The sequence below is a fragment of the Marmota marmota genome, unplaced genomic scaffold (genome assembly GCF_001458135.2).
Source record: "Marmota marmota marmota unplaced genomic scaffold, marMar, whole genome shotgun sequence".
Lineage (NCBI taxonomy): Eukaryota > Metazoa > Chordata > Mammalia > Rodentia > Sciuridae > Marmota > Marmota marmota.
The window spans coordinates 2,948,460-2,967,344 of NW_026000164.1; the positions used below are offsets into that span (position 1 = coordinate 2,948,460).

An 18,885-nucleotide genomic window follows, 5' to 3' on the forward strand; every position below is an offset into this window, starting at 1 on the left:
CCTCCGCTCCCGGGGCGAGGTCTAGGGCGGAGGTGGGCATGGGTGGGGCCGAGTGGTTGAGGGGGCGGGGCCTGGGACCGCGTGCCTACCCGAGCGCACTCACTACCCTTCCCTCTGCCAGGCTTCAGGTAGCCCCCGCGCCCTCGGGGTCCCGCACCTTGGGGCTGTCGGGTTCCCGGGAGAAGGCGGTGAGGACGCGGCCAAACACCCCGCGCTGCTGGGCGTCTTGCACCTCGTCGCGGTAGAGATGGTCGAGTTGCGAGCATCGGCAGCCGAATACCAGAGTCATGGGGGCGGGCTGCAGTCCTACGAGCAACACGGCTTGGGAGGGGCCCTATTTGGGTGCAGCCCTAGCGACACCGCCCCATTCATTGGCCACCTTCGCCCAGACTGACAGCCCAGCATTTATGTCGAAAGCAACCACTTTCCTGGCTGTTTGACCTCTAGGGCAATACGTGACGCTTTCATAGAGACCTTGAAGTCTCTTTACCGAGAAGGAAACCGATCTCAGGTGGCTGGCCAGTGGTGAAGCCAGTCTAGAACTGGGTCTTCTGACTGGAAACTCCATGCCCTTTGCGTTGTGACATCGCAGATTCACACATTCTCCCACTCCTTCAACCTTCTTCTGAGTCACAGCCCCCTTTTGATTGACACCCCATGCCCAACCTAAACACCCTGTCACTTCCTTAGGCGAGCCACACCTAGGTGAGCTCTGGCACAGCCCAGAATCTACCTGGGACCTTCTTTTGCCTTTTGGGTCTCAGCCCATCCCTTCTTTCTTCTTCTTCTTTTGCTTTTTTTTTTTTTTTTTGGTACTGGGGCACTCAACCACTGAGCCACATCCTCNAGGCTTTGAGACACTCAGCCACAGTCACTCTTAGCCATTTGTGCTGTCACCAAATTAGTCTTCCCATGACTCTGGCTTTGAACTTGTGATCCTCCTGCCCCAGCCTCTTGAGCCTCTGGGATTACAGGCATGCGCCACCACACCCAGCTTGCCTTCCTTCTTAATTCAATTCTGCACCTAGTATGTACCAGGGAGCCCGACAAACAAGGCCCAGCCTCACCGCCAGGCACCTCCCAACCCCAGCCTTGTTCTAATAAATTTCCCTTCACCTTTGGCCCCAGTTTCTTGCACTCTTTCCTACCTGCTTCCTGCTTTCCAGCCCCACCCCTTTGTCCCTAGAATGTGTGACTCCTCCTGCCTTCCAGTCAGTCCCCGCAGCCCCAGCCTCACCTTTGCTCTCAATGTCGTGAAGCCGCTCCTGCCAGAATCCCCTGAAGGGGGCAATGCCAGTGCCTGGGCCCACCAGGATGCAGGGCAGACTGGGATCAGGTGGTAGCCGGAAGGAGGGAGCCCTGGCCAGAGAGACTCCATCAGGCCCCCTTCCTCCCCGGGCCCCAGTTCTTACCAACCTCAGGCAGGTGGTGCAGACAGAAGAACCCAGGGTCCAATGGTAAAGGAGTTATACCTGTAGAGTCCCTGGAGTCGTCTCTGGATCAGTTAGTGGGATGTGTTTATTTAAAAAACTCTGCCCACAGGCAGAAACTCCCTGGGGCTGTAGCTTCTAAGGGATTGGGTTAGAGGAAATTTAGTTTAGTTTGGACTGGAGGGTACTTAAATGACTCAACTTAGGGGTTTCGGAAAATATGTGGAAGGACAAACAGACTTTTGATTAAAGGGAAGCTCATTGAGTATTTAAAAGCCATCATGTTGAAATTTGGTTTATATTGAGTTGAGTGGATTCCTGGGTGGGTTTGGCTCCCTGGGCCTACTGGGTGCTGAGAACACAGTCACAAGGAGATTTGGCTCCTAGCTTCTGGAAAGGGTCAGATAGGAACGCAGCAGGAGGAAAGGGCTCCTGAGATCTTTCACTCCTCAGCACTCTGGCTGAGGGTGGTCTTTACCCTAGGTAGTCCTTTCTGGGTTGAGTGGGGTCTTGGGGACCACAGTCCCATGTGCCATGTCTTCCAACACAATTGTGCCCAAGGACAGAGGCCTGTGGAAGCCATGTTTCACTAAGTGACAACTGGCTGGCCTAATCCTGCTGTGTCTCTGGAAATCGTAGTTTTAAGGCAGGACCCTGAGTCCAAATTAGTGAAGTCCAAAACTTAGCCACCATTCTCAAGTGGCCTGATGATACCCTGTCCTTGGTCTGTTATGCAGTAACACTCCTCACCAGAGTTACCACCTGACCCTCCGTGACCTCCCCCACTGATTCCCCATCTGTCCCCAGCCAATCATGTGGCACTTTCTCTATCCCTGACTGGACATTCTCTTTACTTGATGCCCCTCCCCATCCTGTAGTTTTCACTTACCCTCTGATGAAGCAAGGCACGAGGTCTCCAGCCTTGAGTTGGCTCAGCCATGTGGAGCAGACTCCATAATGTAAGGGGCCCAGCCCATCTAGTGGGTGGGGAAGAGAGGCCAGTAAGGGGCCTGTCCTGGTTCCACTGAGGGACCTGTTCCTGCTCCTGTCCTTACCCTGGGTCCTGTATGCCAACACAGCTACGGTGAGGTGGATCTCTCCTGGGTGGGTGCTGGGTGCTGAGCTGACGGAGTAGTACCGGGGCTGGAGCAGGGGCAGCTGGGTGAGGAGCAGGGGCGCAGGCAGTGCCACTGATGGGAACTGCTCCAAGACCTCCAGCAGTGTGGGACAGCGGAACCACTTCCACTCTTCATAGCGCCGGGGGTCCTGGCAGAGCGGCATGTGGTGGACTGGGTGCCCCATAGCCCTGCTTGGTGACCTCCCTTTTTGAGCCCTCCCTGCTGAACCTCCTTGGGTTCCTCCCTCAGTTCAGGCCAACCAACATCTCTTTACAATCTTGGGCATCCAAAGATGCATCAGTCAGACTGAAGCTGGGTCTTAAAGCACCAGGACAGATTGGCCAGGAGAAGAAAGTCCAGGCAGAACCTTGCGTGAGGACTTCCTGACACTGGGTACCCCCGGCTCATGCTTCTCTCTATCCCTGCTCCCTGTGGGCTGGCCCCCACCTGGCTGAGGGCCTCCAGTTCCTGCTGTTCGCTGGACTCTTCGGCTAGAGTGCTGAGCAATCGAAGGAGGCGAGGGCTGGGTGGAGAAGTGATGTCCAGGAAGTAGGTGAGAGCCTGGCGCAGCGTGCACGGGGGCAGCCGGGGGTCCCGCACCCAGCTCGGGGGAGGGCCACCTAGGGTCGGTGCACAGGGAGCTCTGAGGAAGGGGCCCAGCTCACACTGCACTATCTGGGCTCAAGTTAGCTTTGGGGGGATTGACTCACTGTGTTTTATTCGGAAATCTGCCCTCGAACAGTAGTGTGGGCTTATCTGGGCCTGTCTGGGCACCCTCAGTGTATTTGTCTGGGCTTCCATACCCCTAACCCCTGTTAAGATTTATCTTAACTCTAGTCGCTGATTTGGTAGAAGATACACTAGCTATGGAGCAAGTTGGGGAGGCTCTAGGAGGAGCCCAGAGCAGGGGAAAGTCTTTTGGGGTCACGTTGGGGGGCAGGTTCTGAGACCAGAACCATGCTTTGTGTGGACCATGCAGCAACAAGGCCAGCCTGGCAGGGGTGGCACACCTAGCTTCAAGCTAGTGCCAAGCAGTGAAGGGAGGTGGCAGCCCTGCAGGGCAGACCTCAAGGGGCCACTGGGCCAGGGGAGTGGAGCAGGCTCTCAGTTTCTTGCGCAGATGGAACCCTTACCAGGGCTGCCCTTCTCCAGCTGCTCCACTGCCACAGGCTCGCTGGGTGGTGGCGGGTCCTCCACGCGGCTCAATAGCGCCTCTACGAGGCCAGGCCGGTTGGGTGGGCACACACCTATATGGTCCCCAGGCTGGTACTGCAGCCCCTCCTGGCCTCCAGTGTCAAGGCGCACCAGGATGGTGGCCCGGCTGCAGGTGGGGAGTTGGCAGTTATAGAGGGTCAGAGAAGGGCAGGGTGGGGATGGAGTTTGGGAGGAGGAGGCTGCAGTGGGCAGGGGGAGGGTGAACCATCTTCCTCACGTGGATCTGCTGCTTTGCAGGTTTTCCACTGAGAGGACTGTGGCCTGGAACATTTTCCGCCTGTGCACATGGATCAGGCCTGAAGGTGGGGAGGAAGCAAATGAGAGGCTGAGCCTGAGCCCCTGGGAGAGTGAGTGCTGCCCCCCAGCCCCCCACCCTGGGGACAGCAAAGATCCAGCATGCAGGCCGAACCTGGCAGCAGCTGCAGGCCCTCAGCCTGGGCACTCAGCCGGTACCGCTGACGCTTCCAGCTGCGCTTGGGGCTGAATATATCCTGGGCCGCTGCCTTGGCATCCTCCCCCACACAGAAGGTCTCACAGGAGGCCTGAGGGATGAGTAGAAGGGCTGAGGACCTCCTGCCACCAGGGAGTGGCCCTAGTGAGGAGCCACTCCCTGGTGAGAGGGTGTGACATGGGTGTGCACTGGGCCTGTGGGATACACAGCAGTCTCCTGTCATTTGGGGTGGCCAGCTGCAGGGGCCAGGGCAGCCCCAGGAGCAGGAGGGAGGATGAAGAGAGGCCTGTGCTCACTTCACAGTACCTTGTTCTCCAACTCATGGCTTGGCTGCTGCTCTGGGGACCTGCAGACGACTCCTTTGACTACTTGTCTCACTTGTCTTTTTTTTTTTTTTTTAAACATATTTATTTATTTATTTTTTTAGTTATTGGCAGACACAACATCTTTGTTGGTATGTGGTGCTGAGGATCGAACCCGGGCCGCACGCATGCCAGACGAGCGTGCTACCACTTGAGCCACATCCCCAGCCCCTCACTTGTCTTATAAGGGATTGCCCTGTCTCTCAGGGAGCAGCTCAGTAAAGGCAGCTGTGCACTCAGACCTGCATTCAAATTCTGACTCCTTACATTTTTCATGCCTCATTTCCCCATCTTGCCAACTCATTGAGTTCTGGTGAAGTTTAGATGAAATACTTTATGTAAAGCCTTTAGCACGACACATGCAGATAGTAAATGCCATCTTCCTATGGAGCTGGGTTGGGGGTGCATGCCTTGGTATCTGTTTCTGGCCAGGAACAAGTCCAGTGAGCAGCTTGGACATCCCAGGCCTGAGTTCCAGGGCTTGTCCATGGCTGGCTAAGGCCCATATCACCAGGTCCTGTTACTGTTTCTTTTTTGATGCACATAGTCTTATATCTCTTCCTTCCTTCCTTCCCCAGCCCCTCCCTTCCTTCCTATCCCCACTGCTACCACCCCAGTAAGGCCAGTCTTCCTGCCTCTTGGATGCACTAACTGGTTCCCCTCCATTAAAGTCATATTCCTGAAACTTCACATGTGCTACTTGGGAGGTCGAGACAGGAGGATCGAAAGTTCTAGGCCAGCCTGGACTAGCACTGGACAACTTAGCAAGACTCTGTGTTAAAATAATAGAAAGGGCCAGGATGGTACTCAGTGCTAGAGTGCCCCTGGGTTCAACCCCCAGTACTGCAAAGAAACAAAATGCAGGGCTGGGGATGTGGCTCAAGCGGTAGCGTGCTTGCCTGGCATGCGTGCGGCCCGGGTTCGATCCTCAGCACCACATACAAACAAAGATGTTGTGTCTGCCGAAAACTTAAAAATAAATAAATAAAAAAAAAAAAAAAAAAAAAAAAAAAAAAGAAACAAAATGCAAACCAAAACCAAAACGTTGTGGTGGTGTCCTGCTCCAGAACTTTCAGTGGCCCCTTTTTTCTCTTTAAGTCTTATTTTCTATTCCCTCCTTCCCAAGCTGGGCCTGCTTCTCTGGATTGGCCTTCCCCTCCCCAGGAAATCTTCCACCTCTCGGGCACCCTTCCCACCAGCCCAGCCCCTCTGAGGTGGCCTTCCTCCTGGCTCTGGATGCAAACCTGCTGAACTCAGGCTGTGGGCTCCAGATGGATGGGATCTGGGGGCAGCGGCCCTACACAGAACAGTGTCAGCAATGAGGAGAAAGAGCCCCTGTTCAGCTCCAGGCATAATCCCCAGGTGGAGATCACTGCCTGCTGAGGAAGCCCAGGCTTAAACGTCACAGTTCTTGGGACCCTGCCCTGGCCAGGATCACCTCTCCTAGCCAGGCACTGCCTGACACCTACCTGGCCTCCAACTTCCTAAAGATCCCAGGCTGCTCTTAGTGTTAGTCTTGCCTCTGCCTGACCCTCTCAATTCGATCTCTTTCCCGGTATGCAGCCCACCACTGGCAGGGGGCCTACCCTGCACACACTGTGTGTGTACTCATGGGGCCCAGCCTGGGCCTGACTGACCACCCTCCTGCCAGGCCCTGCCTGTTCCCTTTTGTCTAAGCTTCTGCCTGGGTGTGACACCTCCTGTTAGGGCACATTGTCCACGACTCAGGTCTGAGCCCAGATATGTTGGCTGTGCAGTGGCAAAATGAGAGTGGATTTGAGAAGGAACAGAAAGGGGTAGGAAAAGAGACAAAAATCAGGGATGTGGTAAGCCTCTAGCTGCAACATCGAAGGTCTCAGCACTGAAGGAATAGAGGAGAGTGGCCCCAGGGTGGTGAGGATGAGAATCGGGGGCTGGACAGGATCAGACACTGGGGTGCCTAAGGGCTCACCTGGAAGGCAGCCTGGGCCCAGCCGCGGAAGGCCTCCTCCTGGCCACACAACTCGTCGCCCTGGCCCAGCTGCAGTAGCCGTTCCCCACCCAGCTCCTCCAGCCTCGTGTCCACCGCCCGAGCAAAGGCACAGAAGTGGGGGTATGCCCTGGAGCCCAGCCCGAACACACAGAACCTGGGGTGCAGGGAGCCATTGTTGGAGCCGTCTGTACCAGCCCATGTCTGCCCTCAATCCCTGCACACCCCTTTTGGTGAGGACCCCAACCTGAGGGTGCCCAGGGCCCCTGCGCTGTCTGTGTTGCTAGACTCCTTCCTCTTCCGCCGCCAGGAGGACACGAGGGGGTCTGAGCAGGAGACACTGTTGAAGCGGATTTTGTAACTCCTGGCAAGAAGACAGAGACAAGGATATCAGGGAACTGGGGAGGCAGCCCAGGCCCAGGCCTAGCCTGGGGACAACTTCAGGGTTTCATCTCTGCGATAGGAAGGGACCTGCCCTTGGGAGGAACTGAGGGGCAGCCAGGACCAGGGTCTGTTCTGGCTCCACCTCCCTCTGAAGGAGACTGCAGGACTGTCAGCCTCTCAGAGGCTTGGGCCTGGGAGTGGGTGGGCCCCTGGGGAGGGAAGACCTCTGGGGCTGGGATGATGTTCAGGCCTCCTGGCTTCTGTCTACAAGGCTTTTGGGGAAGGACTTGAGGCATGGGGTGGGGGTGGATCCTTTCCTTTGGTGTCTTCAGATGCCTCCCGCTCCCTCCCCTCCCCCCAGCTATCTGCCCACTCACTTGTGCTGCTCTGGCCGAGGGGAGCTGTTGTAGGGGCCGGACATCTCCATCAGGGCTGCTGCGAAACTCTGCCCAAGGAAGCATTCATATCATGGATATGCATTTCACACTCCACGAAAATGTGAAACTGTACTTGGTTGATCTTTAATATTCTTTTTGTTGTTGTAGTTGGATACAATATCTTTATTTATTTTTATGTGGTGCTGAAGATCGAACTCAGGGCCTTGCACGTGCTGGGCGAGTGCTCTACCGCTGAGCCACAATCCCAGCCCTATCTTTAATATTCTTTTTTTTTTTTTTAAGATCTTCTATTTTTTTTTAAATTTATTTATTCATTTATATGTGGTGCTGAGGATCGAACCCAGGGCCTTGAAGTGCTAGGCGAGCGCTCTACCTCTGAGCCACAACCCCAGCCCCTAATATTCTTTACTAATAACTTCTAGTTTTTGTTTTGAAAATTTCAGAAGAGGGTTGACTTTTTGAAAAAGTCTACTTTTACACAACTATGTAAAGTAATATAAGAGAAAGACCATCCTTATCTATCGTAACCTCCATGGGAGAGACACCGTTGACAGGTAGAACATTTCTAGCCCTTCAAAAATGTGTATATGCTCCTTGGGGTTATCAGGAGGTAAGCTGAAATAATGTAAGATTGAAAATATTATAAATGGAAAATATATTTAATATACTTAGCCTAGCTGGGCAAGGTGGTACATGCCTGTAATCCCAGAGACTGGGGAGGCTGAGGCAGGAGGGCTAGAAGTTGAAGACCAGCCTTAGCAAGTTAGTGAGACCCTGTCTCAAAATTAAAAAAAAAAAAAAAGGGTGGGGAGGGGATGCTGGAGGTGTAGCCCAATGGTAGAGCACTTTCCTAGCGTGTGTGACACCCTGGAGTGGGGGGAAGCACACTTATAGTAAACGTATAGTTGTAAGGATTTTCACAGAACAAACCCGTATAATTGGCATCTCAAGAACCATTACCAGCATCCCAGAATTCAACTTCTTGTCTCCAACTTGGGGTGATCAATCAATTTCCTGATTTTTTTTTTTTTTTTGGTACTGGGAATGGAACTCAGGGACACTCAATCACTGAGCCACATCTCCAGCCCTATTTTTGTATTTTTTATTTAGAGACAGGGTCTCACTGAGTTATTTAGCACCTTGCCATTGCTGAAGCTGGCTTTGAACTCGCGATCTTCCTGTCTCAGCCTCCTGAGCCTCTGGGATCATTGACATGCGCCATTACACCTGGCCTCAATCTCTTGGTTTCTAACACTATGGATTAGTGTGGCCTTTTTCTGAATTTTATACAAAATGAATCCTACAGTATTGATTCTTTTGTGTCTGGCTTCTTTCATGCATGTTTTGAGATTTATCTGTATTGTGTGTGTTGCAATTTGTTCACGGTTAATGATGGAACAATTTGTTGATCCAGTCTATCGCTGATTATTGTTTGAATTGTTTCCAGTGTGGGGTGTTATGAGCAATGCTGCTATAAGTATTCTTGTTCCTATATCATTAGTGAATCACCCCATTTTCTGAGGGGTTTATTACTATATTTGCTCCCTTAAAAATTTGGGGTAATATTGAAATGCATAAATCTTTTTTTTAGGGGGGACACTAGGGATTGAACTCAGGGGCACTCGGCCACTGAACCACATCTCCAGTCCTATTTTGTATTTTATTTAGAGACAGGGTCTCATTGAGTTGCTTAGTGCCTCACTTTTGCTGAGGCTGGCTTTGAACCCGCGATCCCCTAGTTTCAACCTCCTGAGCCGCTGGGATACAGGCATGCGCCAATGTGCCTGGCCCCTCAAAGAAAATGCATAAATCTTAAGAGTGCAATTCAAGCTGACCAGTTAGCAGTTACAAAAAAATAAAAATAAAAAGGGAAAAAGTTTAGGTCTATGGTATGGCCCAACAATTCCACTCCTGGATATTTATCCAAGAGAAATGAAAACATAAGCCCACAAAAGCCTGGTACAAAAATGTTCTTAACAGCTTGATTCATAATCGCCCCAAACTGGAAAGAGCCCAGTGTCTAACATATCCCAGTGTTTAACATTCAGCAGAAGAATGTTAAACACGCCAGGATATTCCCATGGTGAACACCACTCATCGGGCGACGGGAACACAGGACTGAGTCATGTAACAACATGGGTGAATCTCACAAACAGGCCAAGTGACAGAAGCCATGGTACTGTGTGCGTCCATTGTATGGCATTGGGGAGCAGGTGACACCAATCTGTTATGCCAGGAATGGCAACTATGGTAGGGAGGTGGATGGGGAAGGAGACTGACTTGGAGGAGTCGATGAGAGAACTTTTAGGATGATGGAAGTGTTCTATATCTTATTAGAACTGTGGGCCACATGGTTTTATTTACTACTTTTATGCTGAAATAAGTCAGTTTATGGTGTTGCTTATGCTTTGAAAGTTTGTCCCTAGAATTTGTGTGTTGGGAATTTAGTCCCCAAAGTCATTTGGAGATGGGACCTTTGGGAAGTGTTGAGTCATGCAGGCTCTGCCTTCAGGAATGGAGTGGTCCACTCTGGATTAATGGGTTGTACTGGGAGTGGCTTTGTTATAAAATTGAGCTCTGTCCATGGGATGCCTTCTGCCATGTCATGATGTAGCCAGGAGGCCCCGCCAGATCCTGAGAAGACACTGAGATCTTTTTTAAAAGACAGACCAGAATGTGGGCTCATATGGACAGGAAGGAAGAGGAAGAAGGCTTCTGTCTGCAGTCAAGCCTGCTGTAGGGGATTCTGGGTCTAGAGGTGGTACTTAGTGCTAAAGAGGCATTACTCCTGGGAGAGGAAATGCCTTTAGCTTGGCCAGCTCAGAAATTCATACACTGAGAAAATAATGGTTAGCAACAAGACGTTCATTGGTGGTACTGTTGAGCAAGTAAAGTTATCTAGTCTATGTTGGGGTCTAAAGCACTATTTCTTTCTGTTAAGTAAAGAAGGAAAGGAAAAGCTAAAGCAGGGAATTCAGTGGAGTATATTTGTTTTTTGTTTTTCCATTTGTCAATACCCAGGAGCACACAGTGGCACACCCCTGTAATCCTACTGACTTGGGAGGCTGAGGCAGGGGCATCGCAAGTTCGAGGCCAGCCTTAGCAATTTAGCGAGGCCCTACGGAACTTAGTGAGCCTCAAAAAAGAAAAAGGGCTGAGAATGTAGCTCAGTGGTAAAGTAACTCTGGGTTCAATCCCCAGTGCCAAAAGAGAAAAAAAGAAAGAAAGAAAACCCAGCAAACTACCTCTCCCCCAAAACAACAACAATAAAAACCCCAGGAGCAGTCTGTCCTCTTCGGTAAGCTAGGAAGTGCCTTTCTTGTATTAAAAACTTGCACTAACAGTGGAGATGACCTGGGGACACAGGCAGTGTGTGCGCAGAGCTGGGGTGTGGCTTGTGCACCTTGGCAGGTCCACATCTCATTCTCCCACGTGGGGGCTCCCTTGGCATCTCCACTTTCCTTCCAGGGGTGTGTGTCCAGCCTCTCCAATTTAGACTCTCTCCTCATTCCCAGCAGCCCTCTTTGCCCCCTTTCCGGAAGGCCTCACCTCTCCATTCTCTGGGGGATCTCCATTCCCAAATGTGCTGGTCACCACCAACACCAGGGTCTCGTGCTCCAGGGACACCACGTCATATTCATCCATGCACAGGACCTGTGGGTGAGAAGACCAACGTCCTGGGGGCTTGGCCCTGTTGCCCCTTCCCCTCACCCTCCTTGGCAGGGTGAGATTCAGGTCCTGACTTGATCCCTGAGTCCTTGTGTATGCTGGGGTTCCTTGTGAGTCTTAAATTTGACCCTCTCCTGTCCTTCAGGGCACCTCTGAAGGTGCTGACAGAGGCCCGCCCCATTCCCCTGCCAGCTCCCTGCCCCTGGGCTTAGTCCTACCCGGGGGTCAAACGCCTTCCGGAAGAGCCTCCCCAGCTGCTGTGCATAGCTCTGGGCCCGGCCGGTCTCGGAGCCATACAGGATGGTTGCCTTCACACGCTTCGCCATCACCGTGCCCATGAGCGAGGCAGAGATCTTCACCGCACTGCAGGCGAGAGTGAGGTGAGGGCCTCCCGGGGCAGGAGGGGTCCAGACCCCATCAGAGCAAGGGCCTGGGTGCCACTGCTGGGTTGGATCCCCCAGGAGTGAGGGCGAGGGGAGCACTTCTAGGGAACTCACTTGGCCACCTCCTTGAAGGTCTTCTTTCTGGTGATGCCAGTGCCCTTGGCTGCACTCCCCTTCCAGGGATCTGGCTGCAGGAAGTGGCGGGGTGGGGGGGGGCAAAGAACATAAAAGGTCAGCAGTTCCTAAGCTGCTTGCTTAGCGCTGGGCCCAGGGGGGCAGGAGCCAGCTGGGGTGGGCACCTGGTAGCGGAAGGCAGGGGATAAGAAATAGTTGACCATCTCTTGGTGGAAGACAGGAGTGAGGCTGCCTGAGATGGGGGGCACGATCCAGGCCCAGTCGGCAGGGCACCCGCCCCTGGCCTTCTGCTCGTTCTCCAGGTGCTTCATGAAGGAGGCTGTGGCCGCATGGTGGTCCACAATGGTCACTTTGGCCAGCTGAGGTGGGGAGAGGAGAGAGGCTGGGCTCAGAGGCGGCTTGTTGACCCCATCCCTTCTACTTCTATTACGTTTGTCACCCCACCCTACACTAACCTAGCATATACTGTGTCCCCTCAAACCACAGTGTCACCTCCAGGTTGTAGCTTGCATGGTCATGTTCCAAGTTCGACATGGGTAGCAATCCTAATCTCCAGTATCTGTAAACCTTGCCCCCAAACCAAAATATCCTTAACTCTTTTTTGGTACCAGGGATTGAACTCAGGGGCGCTTAACCACTAAGCAACACTCCCAGCCTTTTTTTATTTTGAGACAAGTCCTTGCTAAATTGCTGAGGCTGACTCTGAACTTGTGATCCTCCAGCCCCCGCCTCCCAAGTCGCTGGGGTTATAGGTGTGCGCCACATGCCCAGCTATCCTTCACTCTTGAGAAACCTCGTAGAAGTAGTTGGCAGGCACCAGATTCCTCCAACTACTCATCTCAGCATGTACTACACCTAGAATGCCCTCCATCCTGATCCTCAGTGGATCCCACAATATGCCGCCGGGATAGAATTGCTGAACGAGGTTCCCAGCATGCACCAGGCCCCCATACTGTAGCATCTGGAATAACTGTGGCCATAGCTGCAGGTCCAGTGTGCCCCATGGTACATGGACTATGGAACGTCCACCATCCAAGTTCTGCCCCAGTTTCTAGGTGCCTCTCTCTTTTCTACCTGCTGCACCCCTGGCCCTTTGCCTTCCTGGCCAGTGTGAGCCCGCGTACCTGGTAACTGTGCAGCACAGCCACGTTAATTTCCACTGCTGCCTTGTCTTTCCAGAGGGATGACGTGGTGCGGGTATCCAGGTCCATGCAGACGGCCACATCCTGAAGCAGGGGAGCGTGGCATTGGTTGGGACACAGGCAGTGGGTAGTGGATAGAGAGTAGCTCACCTCAAACTTGTGGGTGAAAGAAGTGAGAGGTAGGAGTAGGCCTTGGGGGGCTCAGCTGCTCAGTGTGGTCTAGCTCAGGTTTTTGCCTGCAAAGTCACCACAGAGAAGAGAGGCCTTGTGCCAGTCACTTCCCAGGCAGTCCTGGGCCTTAACTCTGAAATGGGTCTTAATCTTTTAAGGCCTCGCTTGAGAAAATCTGATGAAAGCTATAGAACTGTAGATTCTAGCTCTGGAAACACACACACACACACACACACACACACGTGCCCCTTTGCCTTGGCTTTGGTGTTTCTAAAACCCGTGTCCTTAGACCTGATGGAGCTCAGATTCTCAGGTTGGCCTTCTGAGGGTAGGGCATGCAGCTCCACACCCCCTCTTCACCAGTGGCCCTCACCTCCAGAATGTTATAGCGGTGAGGGTCACAGAGGTTCCTCATGCCGATCTCAGAGCTCATGTACCAGCCGCTGAAAGGGGCCGCGGGAAACTCCAGTCCTCCTATCTCCAGTAGCATGTTGGACACCGCAGGAAGAGCGTACCAGCGCAGGCCTAGGGCTGCGAACCACTCCAGCCTGGGGGTGTCAGGCTTGGATCAGCCCCCCACAGAGCCTTTGCCAGGGGCTCCCTGCAGCCTCTCCTCTAGAGGCTCGGAGATGGCCTTACCACCCCACCCTGTCCCTTTCATGCTCACGTGGGGTGCTCTAGGGGCACCTCGAGGACCAGCTCGGGGGGCAGAGTGAAGAGTTCTGGGGGCTCATCAGGGGCCTGGAGCAGCAAGGGTAGCACATCAAAGCGACTGTTTCCTGGGGTCCAGCCATGCTGGATGCAGAGCTGTGTGGAATGGGCAGAAGTGGGTCCCAGGGGCCCTCTCCAGGTCCTCTCCATTAGTCACTTCCGTCCTTCACTTCAAGAATCCCTCACTGGCTGGATGTCCTTGCCCAGCAGTACCCTCTTCTTTGTCATATCCCATTCTTGCCTCAGTGCCCACCTCGGTGATCTCCACGTTGGCAGGGTCCCCCCGCACAGAGCCATCCTGCTGCCTGTAGCCAGCATAACGCACTAGCTGGCTGTTCCAGATTCGGAAGTCCCCGCGGCCTGGGGAGCGCTGGGGGAACACTGTGATGGCTGAGCTAATGTGGGGAAGAGAGCTGGTCAGAACCCCTCCTTCCCTGCCGCCCAGTGTGGGCTGGGGCCTGACACAGTGGGGAGGAGGACACTCACCGGATGTTGCCCTTGTTGGTGGCGTACTTGATGTGATTGCAGATGTAGGTGAACATTTCCTGTGCAGACCTACAATCTCGGGCATCAAACACCTGGGCCCACCAAGGCAGGGGGAAAGGCAAAAAGAGAGGGCTCTTGAGTGCCAGCCCAGTGGGAACTTGTGCGTGGCTCTCTGGGAAGGAGGCAGGGGCTAGGGGAACCACTCCATGTCCACTTAATCCATCCTCTCTATTTGTATCTATGATGACCCCTTCCTGCCCTGCACCCCTGCACACCTTGCATAGCCTGCTCTGATCTCTTGGGGCGAGTCTCTCCTCCCTCTAGTAGCTGACTTTAGCTGCAAGGGCAGGTGACCCTGGTCAGTCTTCTTACTCCTTGAGCACAGTGATACTGGGAGGGGTGGCTGTACTAGGTGGCCTCTGGGGCTGACAGTCTGACACTAGGAGTCCTTTTGACTGGCAGAGTGGAGGCCTCAGGAAGAGGCTGGGAGGTCTTATTCCTGTCTGAGGGAGGAAGAAACTTTTGACAGGGACAGCGGTTGGCAGGAGCTGGCCTGGGGCCAAAGGAAGGACACAGCAATACAGCAAGGAGTGGGGACTATTATGGAAACTTTGGGTATAAGTTGAGCTAAAGCTTTGAATAATTTAGAGGTTGGGTGAGGGTTGGGATAGTTCTTATTTTATTGGAGGCGCCTTTGGGATTTGCTGAGTCTGTGATTTCATTCCACATTCTTTGATGGCCACTTATAGCCAAGGAGGCCAAGGTCACGGATTTAGTTCCCTTTGAGTCCCTTGCTTCTCTAGTGCTACGGTCCCAGGCTGTTCCAGCAGCCCAGGCTAGCTCTGAGCTGTGTGTGTGTGTGTGTGTGTGTGTGTGTGAAGGAGGGTGTGGGGGCCAGCAGGGAGCAGGGGGTGTGAGGAGGGGCCTGGTTGGGTAGCAAGTCCTGCCTGGCAGAAACAGCCAGTTAGGGGCCTTTCCCAAAAGCTGCTTTTTGTTCCTCTGACAGCCACCTAGGGTGTCCCTGCTCAGCTGTCCTCACATGCTCAGTGGGGCTTAGAGTTTTCATCCCTGTCCCAGCCAAGGGTCTGCTAACCAGGTGTCAGCTACCAGACTGATGCTCCCTAGGGACTCTGAGGGTGGGCCCATCCCCTTACTTTTCATCTCTAGGGCAGTGGTTAGAATCCCCCTTACTGCCTGGCACCCCAGGGAAGCCTCAGGGGCTACCCACACCTTCCCCTCTCCTTTCTGTTCCCCATGCTCATCCTGGGCATGCGCCAGCTGGCCACACCTGCAGCTTTCCCCACTGGATCCGGCCCACACAGCGGGGAGCATTGCGCCAGGCTTGCTTGGCCCCGAACACCAGCTCACTCTCCCGGAGCTGGTAGGTGCCCGTGGCTGCCACCTCAGCCTCCACCTCCTGAAGCCGCTGCTCATGGGCCTGGGAGCCACTCCTAGGGAGAAAGGGAGGGCACGCCATAGGAAGTGGAGGCCTTCAGCCTTTGGTGTGAAGATCCGATGAAGGAATGGAGTGTAGGGAGGGTGATCCTGAGGTTTCTGAGGCCTCAGTGAGACGAGGGGGCACTGTGAGGTCAGGGAAGTCTCACCTCTTGATGGAGCTGTAGTACTGGTTGATGAAGTCCCTGGCCTGACCCAGCAGCTGCTCAGTGGATGGAGGGCTCTGGGAGGGTCGACTCTGTACTTTCCTTGGAAATACAAGGGAGCCCAGGCAGCGTCTTGGGGTGCAGGGCCCATCCTGGTTAGGGGGAGCAGGGAGCACAAAGGTCCCCAAGTCAGATTGTAGGGTTGGTTGTGGGGTGGCAGGGACTGGTTCAGGAGTTTGGGGCAGAGGGAGGGAGGGTTCAGGGAGGTGTGGGTCTGGGCCAGGAGTGACTGGAAACGGGGGTGAGGTTGGAAGGGTTTAGGGCATACTTGAGTCAGGGCTTGGGTCAAGGCGAGGGACTGAGAGTCAACAAAGTCCCTGCCTGACCCTCAGCTCCTCTGATTCTTTCCAGTCCTCACCACTTTTTGGAGACTAGGGGCTAATTCAAGGCAGGGCAGAGTTTCCTTATTCTGGCCTGCAGCTGAGACCAGGCCTCAAAAACTATACCCCCACCCGCAGCCCCCAGGATGTGCTGGGGGCCCCCCCTTACCTGCTGGGCCTGGGCACTGAGGGTGTCATAGGTGATGCTGCCCATCTCCCAGTTCTTCACTCGTGGGAACTTGGGTCCCTCCGGGGGCCTGGTTAGTGGGGGACTGTTGGGAGCCAGGGACAGAATCACAGGAAAGGAGTTTGTTTCTTTTGGGGCTCCCCCCCAGATAGCCTGGATATCCCTCCCACAGCACCGCTAATCCCACTGATTTGTGGCTTGCCGGCCGTCTGCCTCCTGACATTTTCTGTTACCCTGCACAAGGCTTCAGGAGGTAAGTAGTGACTGCACCCCTACGTAGAGAGGGCACTGGAGGCTCGGAAAAGTCAGGGCTCCTGGCGGAGGTGTGCAGGTGGCGCTTTTCCCCTACCTGCTGCCTCTGGCCTCCTGGTGCTCAGTCAGGCCTGGGCCTCCAGGCTGGGTCCCCGTTTCTGTATAGTGCCCGCCTTACTTCTTTTGCAGGCGAGCTGTTGCTATGGTCTGAATATGTCTCTGTAATTTCACGGACTGGAACCTTGGTCCCCACCATGGCAGTGTTGAGAGGTGAGACCTTAGAGGTGATTATGTCACGAGGGGGCTCTGCCCTTGTGAGTGAGTGATCCCGTCATAGATGAACGGGTTTTAGCGGAAGTGGCTTTGTTGTGAAAAGAACACGTGCCCCCTTGTGTTGTCTTGCCACATGAAGCCCCCTGCCATGTGAGATACCCATGCCATGCTCTTGCCCTTCCAGCCTCCAGAACCATGAGCAAAATAAACCTCTTTATACGCCACTAGATCTCAGGGAGTGCGGTATAGCAACAGAAAATATTCCAGGACAAGTGTCCCATCCTTCAAGTTGTCACAAGCCCTACTTGAGGGGGTTGGAGCCCGTGCTCATCTGAGCTGAGGGAAGCCCCTGCAGGGATTCCTCAACCCTGATTTTCCTTCCACTCACACCCCTCCTGACAGTGGCCCTCGTGTGAAGGGAAGCCTCAGAGGCCTTATCACTTCCTCCAGAGCCGCCAGCCAGCGAGGGGAGGAAGGGAGGGACTCAGGCTGGGGTGCGCCTGAGCTGCAGGGCCGCAGCCCTGGCCTAGCACCCCAGTGGGCCTCCCAGTCCTTCCTTCTCCAGGGATTTTGGCTCCAGAAGGGACTCTTCTTGGGGCTAGGGCTGCAGGGTCCAGTTTGGGGCTGGCAGCCACTAGAAGGGGGCTTGGAGCAGAGAAAGGGCCTAACCCTGCCTTTTCAGCCCCCACCTCAAGGGCCTGAGTCTCCTGGCTCAGCTCTCTCTTCCTTCCATGATACCCCACTCTCTTACTTTCCTTGAATGCCCCTCCCCAGCTCCTGTTTTGTCCAGTTAAGCGTGATGATTGCTTAATCATCACTTCTGTTTGTTGAAGGCTTGCCATGAGCTAGAAACTTACAACCCGATGGGGTAAGTACTACCATGTCCCCATCCTATACAAATACAGGCTCAGAGAGGTAAGTAACTTTTTAGAAGCCAAACAGTTCTTGGCGTTAAACCCTGGTCCAATTCTGTAGCAGGCCCCTTTAAGTCTCATGTTCACCTGCTACCCTCAGACCTTGACCCTGGTCTCTTTCTGCCTGTCCTGTCTATAGTCTATACTGATGGCCTTGACCTTTTGTGTCGGTGACCTGACCCTTCTGGCTGAGCTGCTGGCTTCAGCCTTTTCCAGCCCTGGGCTTTAGGCCTCCACAACACCCTCCTGCCCACCTGCTCCGGTCTCTCACCTGTGGTCTGGTGCCGGTGGGGGTGAGGGTGGGGATGCTGGTGCTCGGCTGGGCTCTGATACTGGAGAGGCTGGGCCCTGTTTGCTGCACAGCCCGAGGCCCAGCCCCAGTCCCAGGCCGCAGGGTGGCCCAGGCTCCTGGCCCACGCTCTTCAAGTTGCCCATGTCGGCTGCACGTCAACTCTGCCTCCCGCTCCAGCAGAGCCCTGTCCTTTTCCTTAGGAAGCAGGGAGGGGGCTGAAGGGAGGGGGGCTCCCTGGTGCTGGCCCTCGCCCCGCCCCTGTCCCATACACAATGGGACAGGAACAAGGCCGGCTGGGAGGCTCTAAAGCCTCGGCTCCACGCCCGCTGGCCCACAGGGTGGGAGGCCGGACGCCTGGGTTCCGCCATGAGGGCTTGTGCTGATAAGTGGGAACCCAGGTGTCCAGCAGAGGCCTGGGGCTGGAGTGTAGGAGCAGGCCTGGGGGGAGTGGTGGGGTGGAGCAACCAGAAGGTCAGGAAGATGCTTTGGAGGTGTCAGGCCAGAAGACGGGGACTTTGATCACTGCCTCCATAGAAGGGATGATGAAGTCCCACAGTCCTAGTGACCACAGGGACTCCCAGGCTAACCTCGACCCTCTTCTTCCCCCCCCCCCCATCTTGGTGATCCTAGCACCACCTCCGTGTCTTTTGGGGTTCTTGAGTATGCAGGCCCAGCAGGGATGCAGTGACCCTTTGTCCTTGCAGCTGGCATTAGGGTATCCCTTCCTCTCTCAGTCCTAATTTCCTGGAACCCCCACCCCCTATGACTCAAGTGGGGGATACAAAAGGGCAGGAAGTTGCTATCCAGGGCCTCCACCCCCACCCTGTGGTTTAGTGACGCATGCTTCCCTGGGGCAACAGGTCAGTAGAGAGACCTAGCAATCAGGACTGAGGCAGGACGGCCCAGGGGGAGAGCTTGGAGGCCTGACAAGATTGGGCAAGGCAAACTACAGTTCCCAGAAT

The 18,885-nt window shown here is 54.4% G+C and overlaps 2 protein-coding genes across 2 annotated transcripts in view; one reads left to right on the forward strand and one right to left on the reverse strand.

Annotated features, from left to right (window-relative positions):
- Positions 1-18,109, reverse strand: part of Nos3 (nitric oxide synthase 3) — a 19,814-nt gene extending 1,705 nt beyond the window's left edge. Inside the window, exons 1-24 of the mRNA XM_015493678.2 lie at positions 17,903-18,109; positions 16,175-16,277; positions 15,629-15,777; positions 15,313-15,475; positions 14,025-14,116; positions 13,792-13,933; positions 13,495-13,634; positions 13,201-13,375; positions 12,639-12,740; positions 11,679-11,873; positions 11,494-11,567; positions 11,215-11,359; positions 10,877-10,981; positions 7,307-7,374; positions 6,793-6,909; positions 6,528-6,702; positions 4,173-4,305; positions 3,981-4,059; positions 3,682-3,869; positions 2,996-3,168; positions 2,486-2,696; positions 2,320-2,407; positions 1,238-1,359; positions 158-306 (exon numbers count right to left, since the gene is read on the reverse strand). Coding sequence (XP_015349164.1) covers positions 158-306; positions 1,238-1,359; positions 2,320-2,407; positions 2,486-2,696; positions 2,996-3,168; positions 3,682-3,869; positions 3,981-4,059; positions 4,173-4,305; positions 6,528-6,702; positions 6,793-6,909; positions 7,307-7,374; positions 10,877-10,981; positions 11,215-11,359; positions 11,494-11,567; positions 11,679-11,873; positions 12,639-12,740; positions 13,201-13,375; positions 13,495-13,634; positions 13,792-13,933; positions 14,025-14,116; positions 15,313-15,475; positions 15,629-15,777; positions 16,175-16,277; positions 17,903-18,066 — 3,252 coding nt within the window. The 5' untranslated portion in view covers positions 18,067-18,109. The remainder of the gene's footprint in view (positions 1-157; positions 307-1,237; positions 1,360-2,319; positions 2,408-2,485; positions 2,697-2,995; positions 3,169-3,681; positions 3,870-3,980; positions 4,060-4,172; positions 4,306-6,527; positions 6,703-6,792; positions 6,910-7,306; positions 7,375-10,876; positions 10,982-11,214; positions 11,360-11,493; positions 11,568-11,678; positions 11,874-12,638; positions 12,741-13,200; positions 13,376-13,494; positions 13,635-13,791; positions 13,934-14,024; positions 14,117-15,312; positions 15,476-15,628; positions 15,778-16,174; positions 16,278-17,902) is intronic.
- Kcnh2 (potassium voltage-gated channel subfamily H member 2) overlaps positions 1-18,885 on the forward strand; it is a 64,949-nt gene that overhangs the window by 845 nt on the left and 45,219 nt on the right. The window lies entirely within an intron of this gene.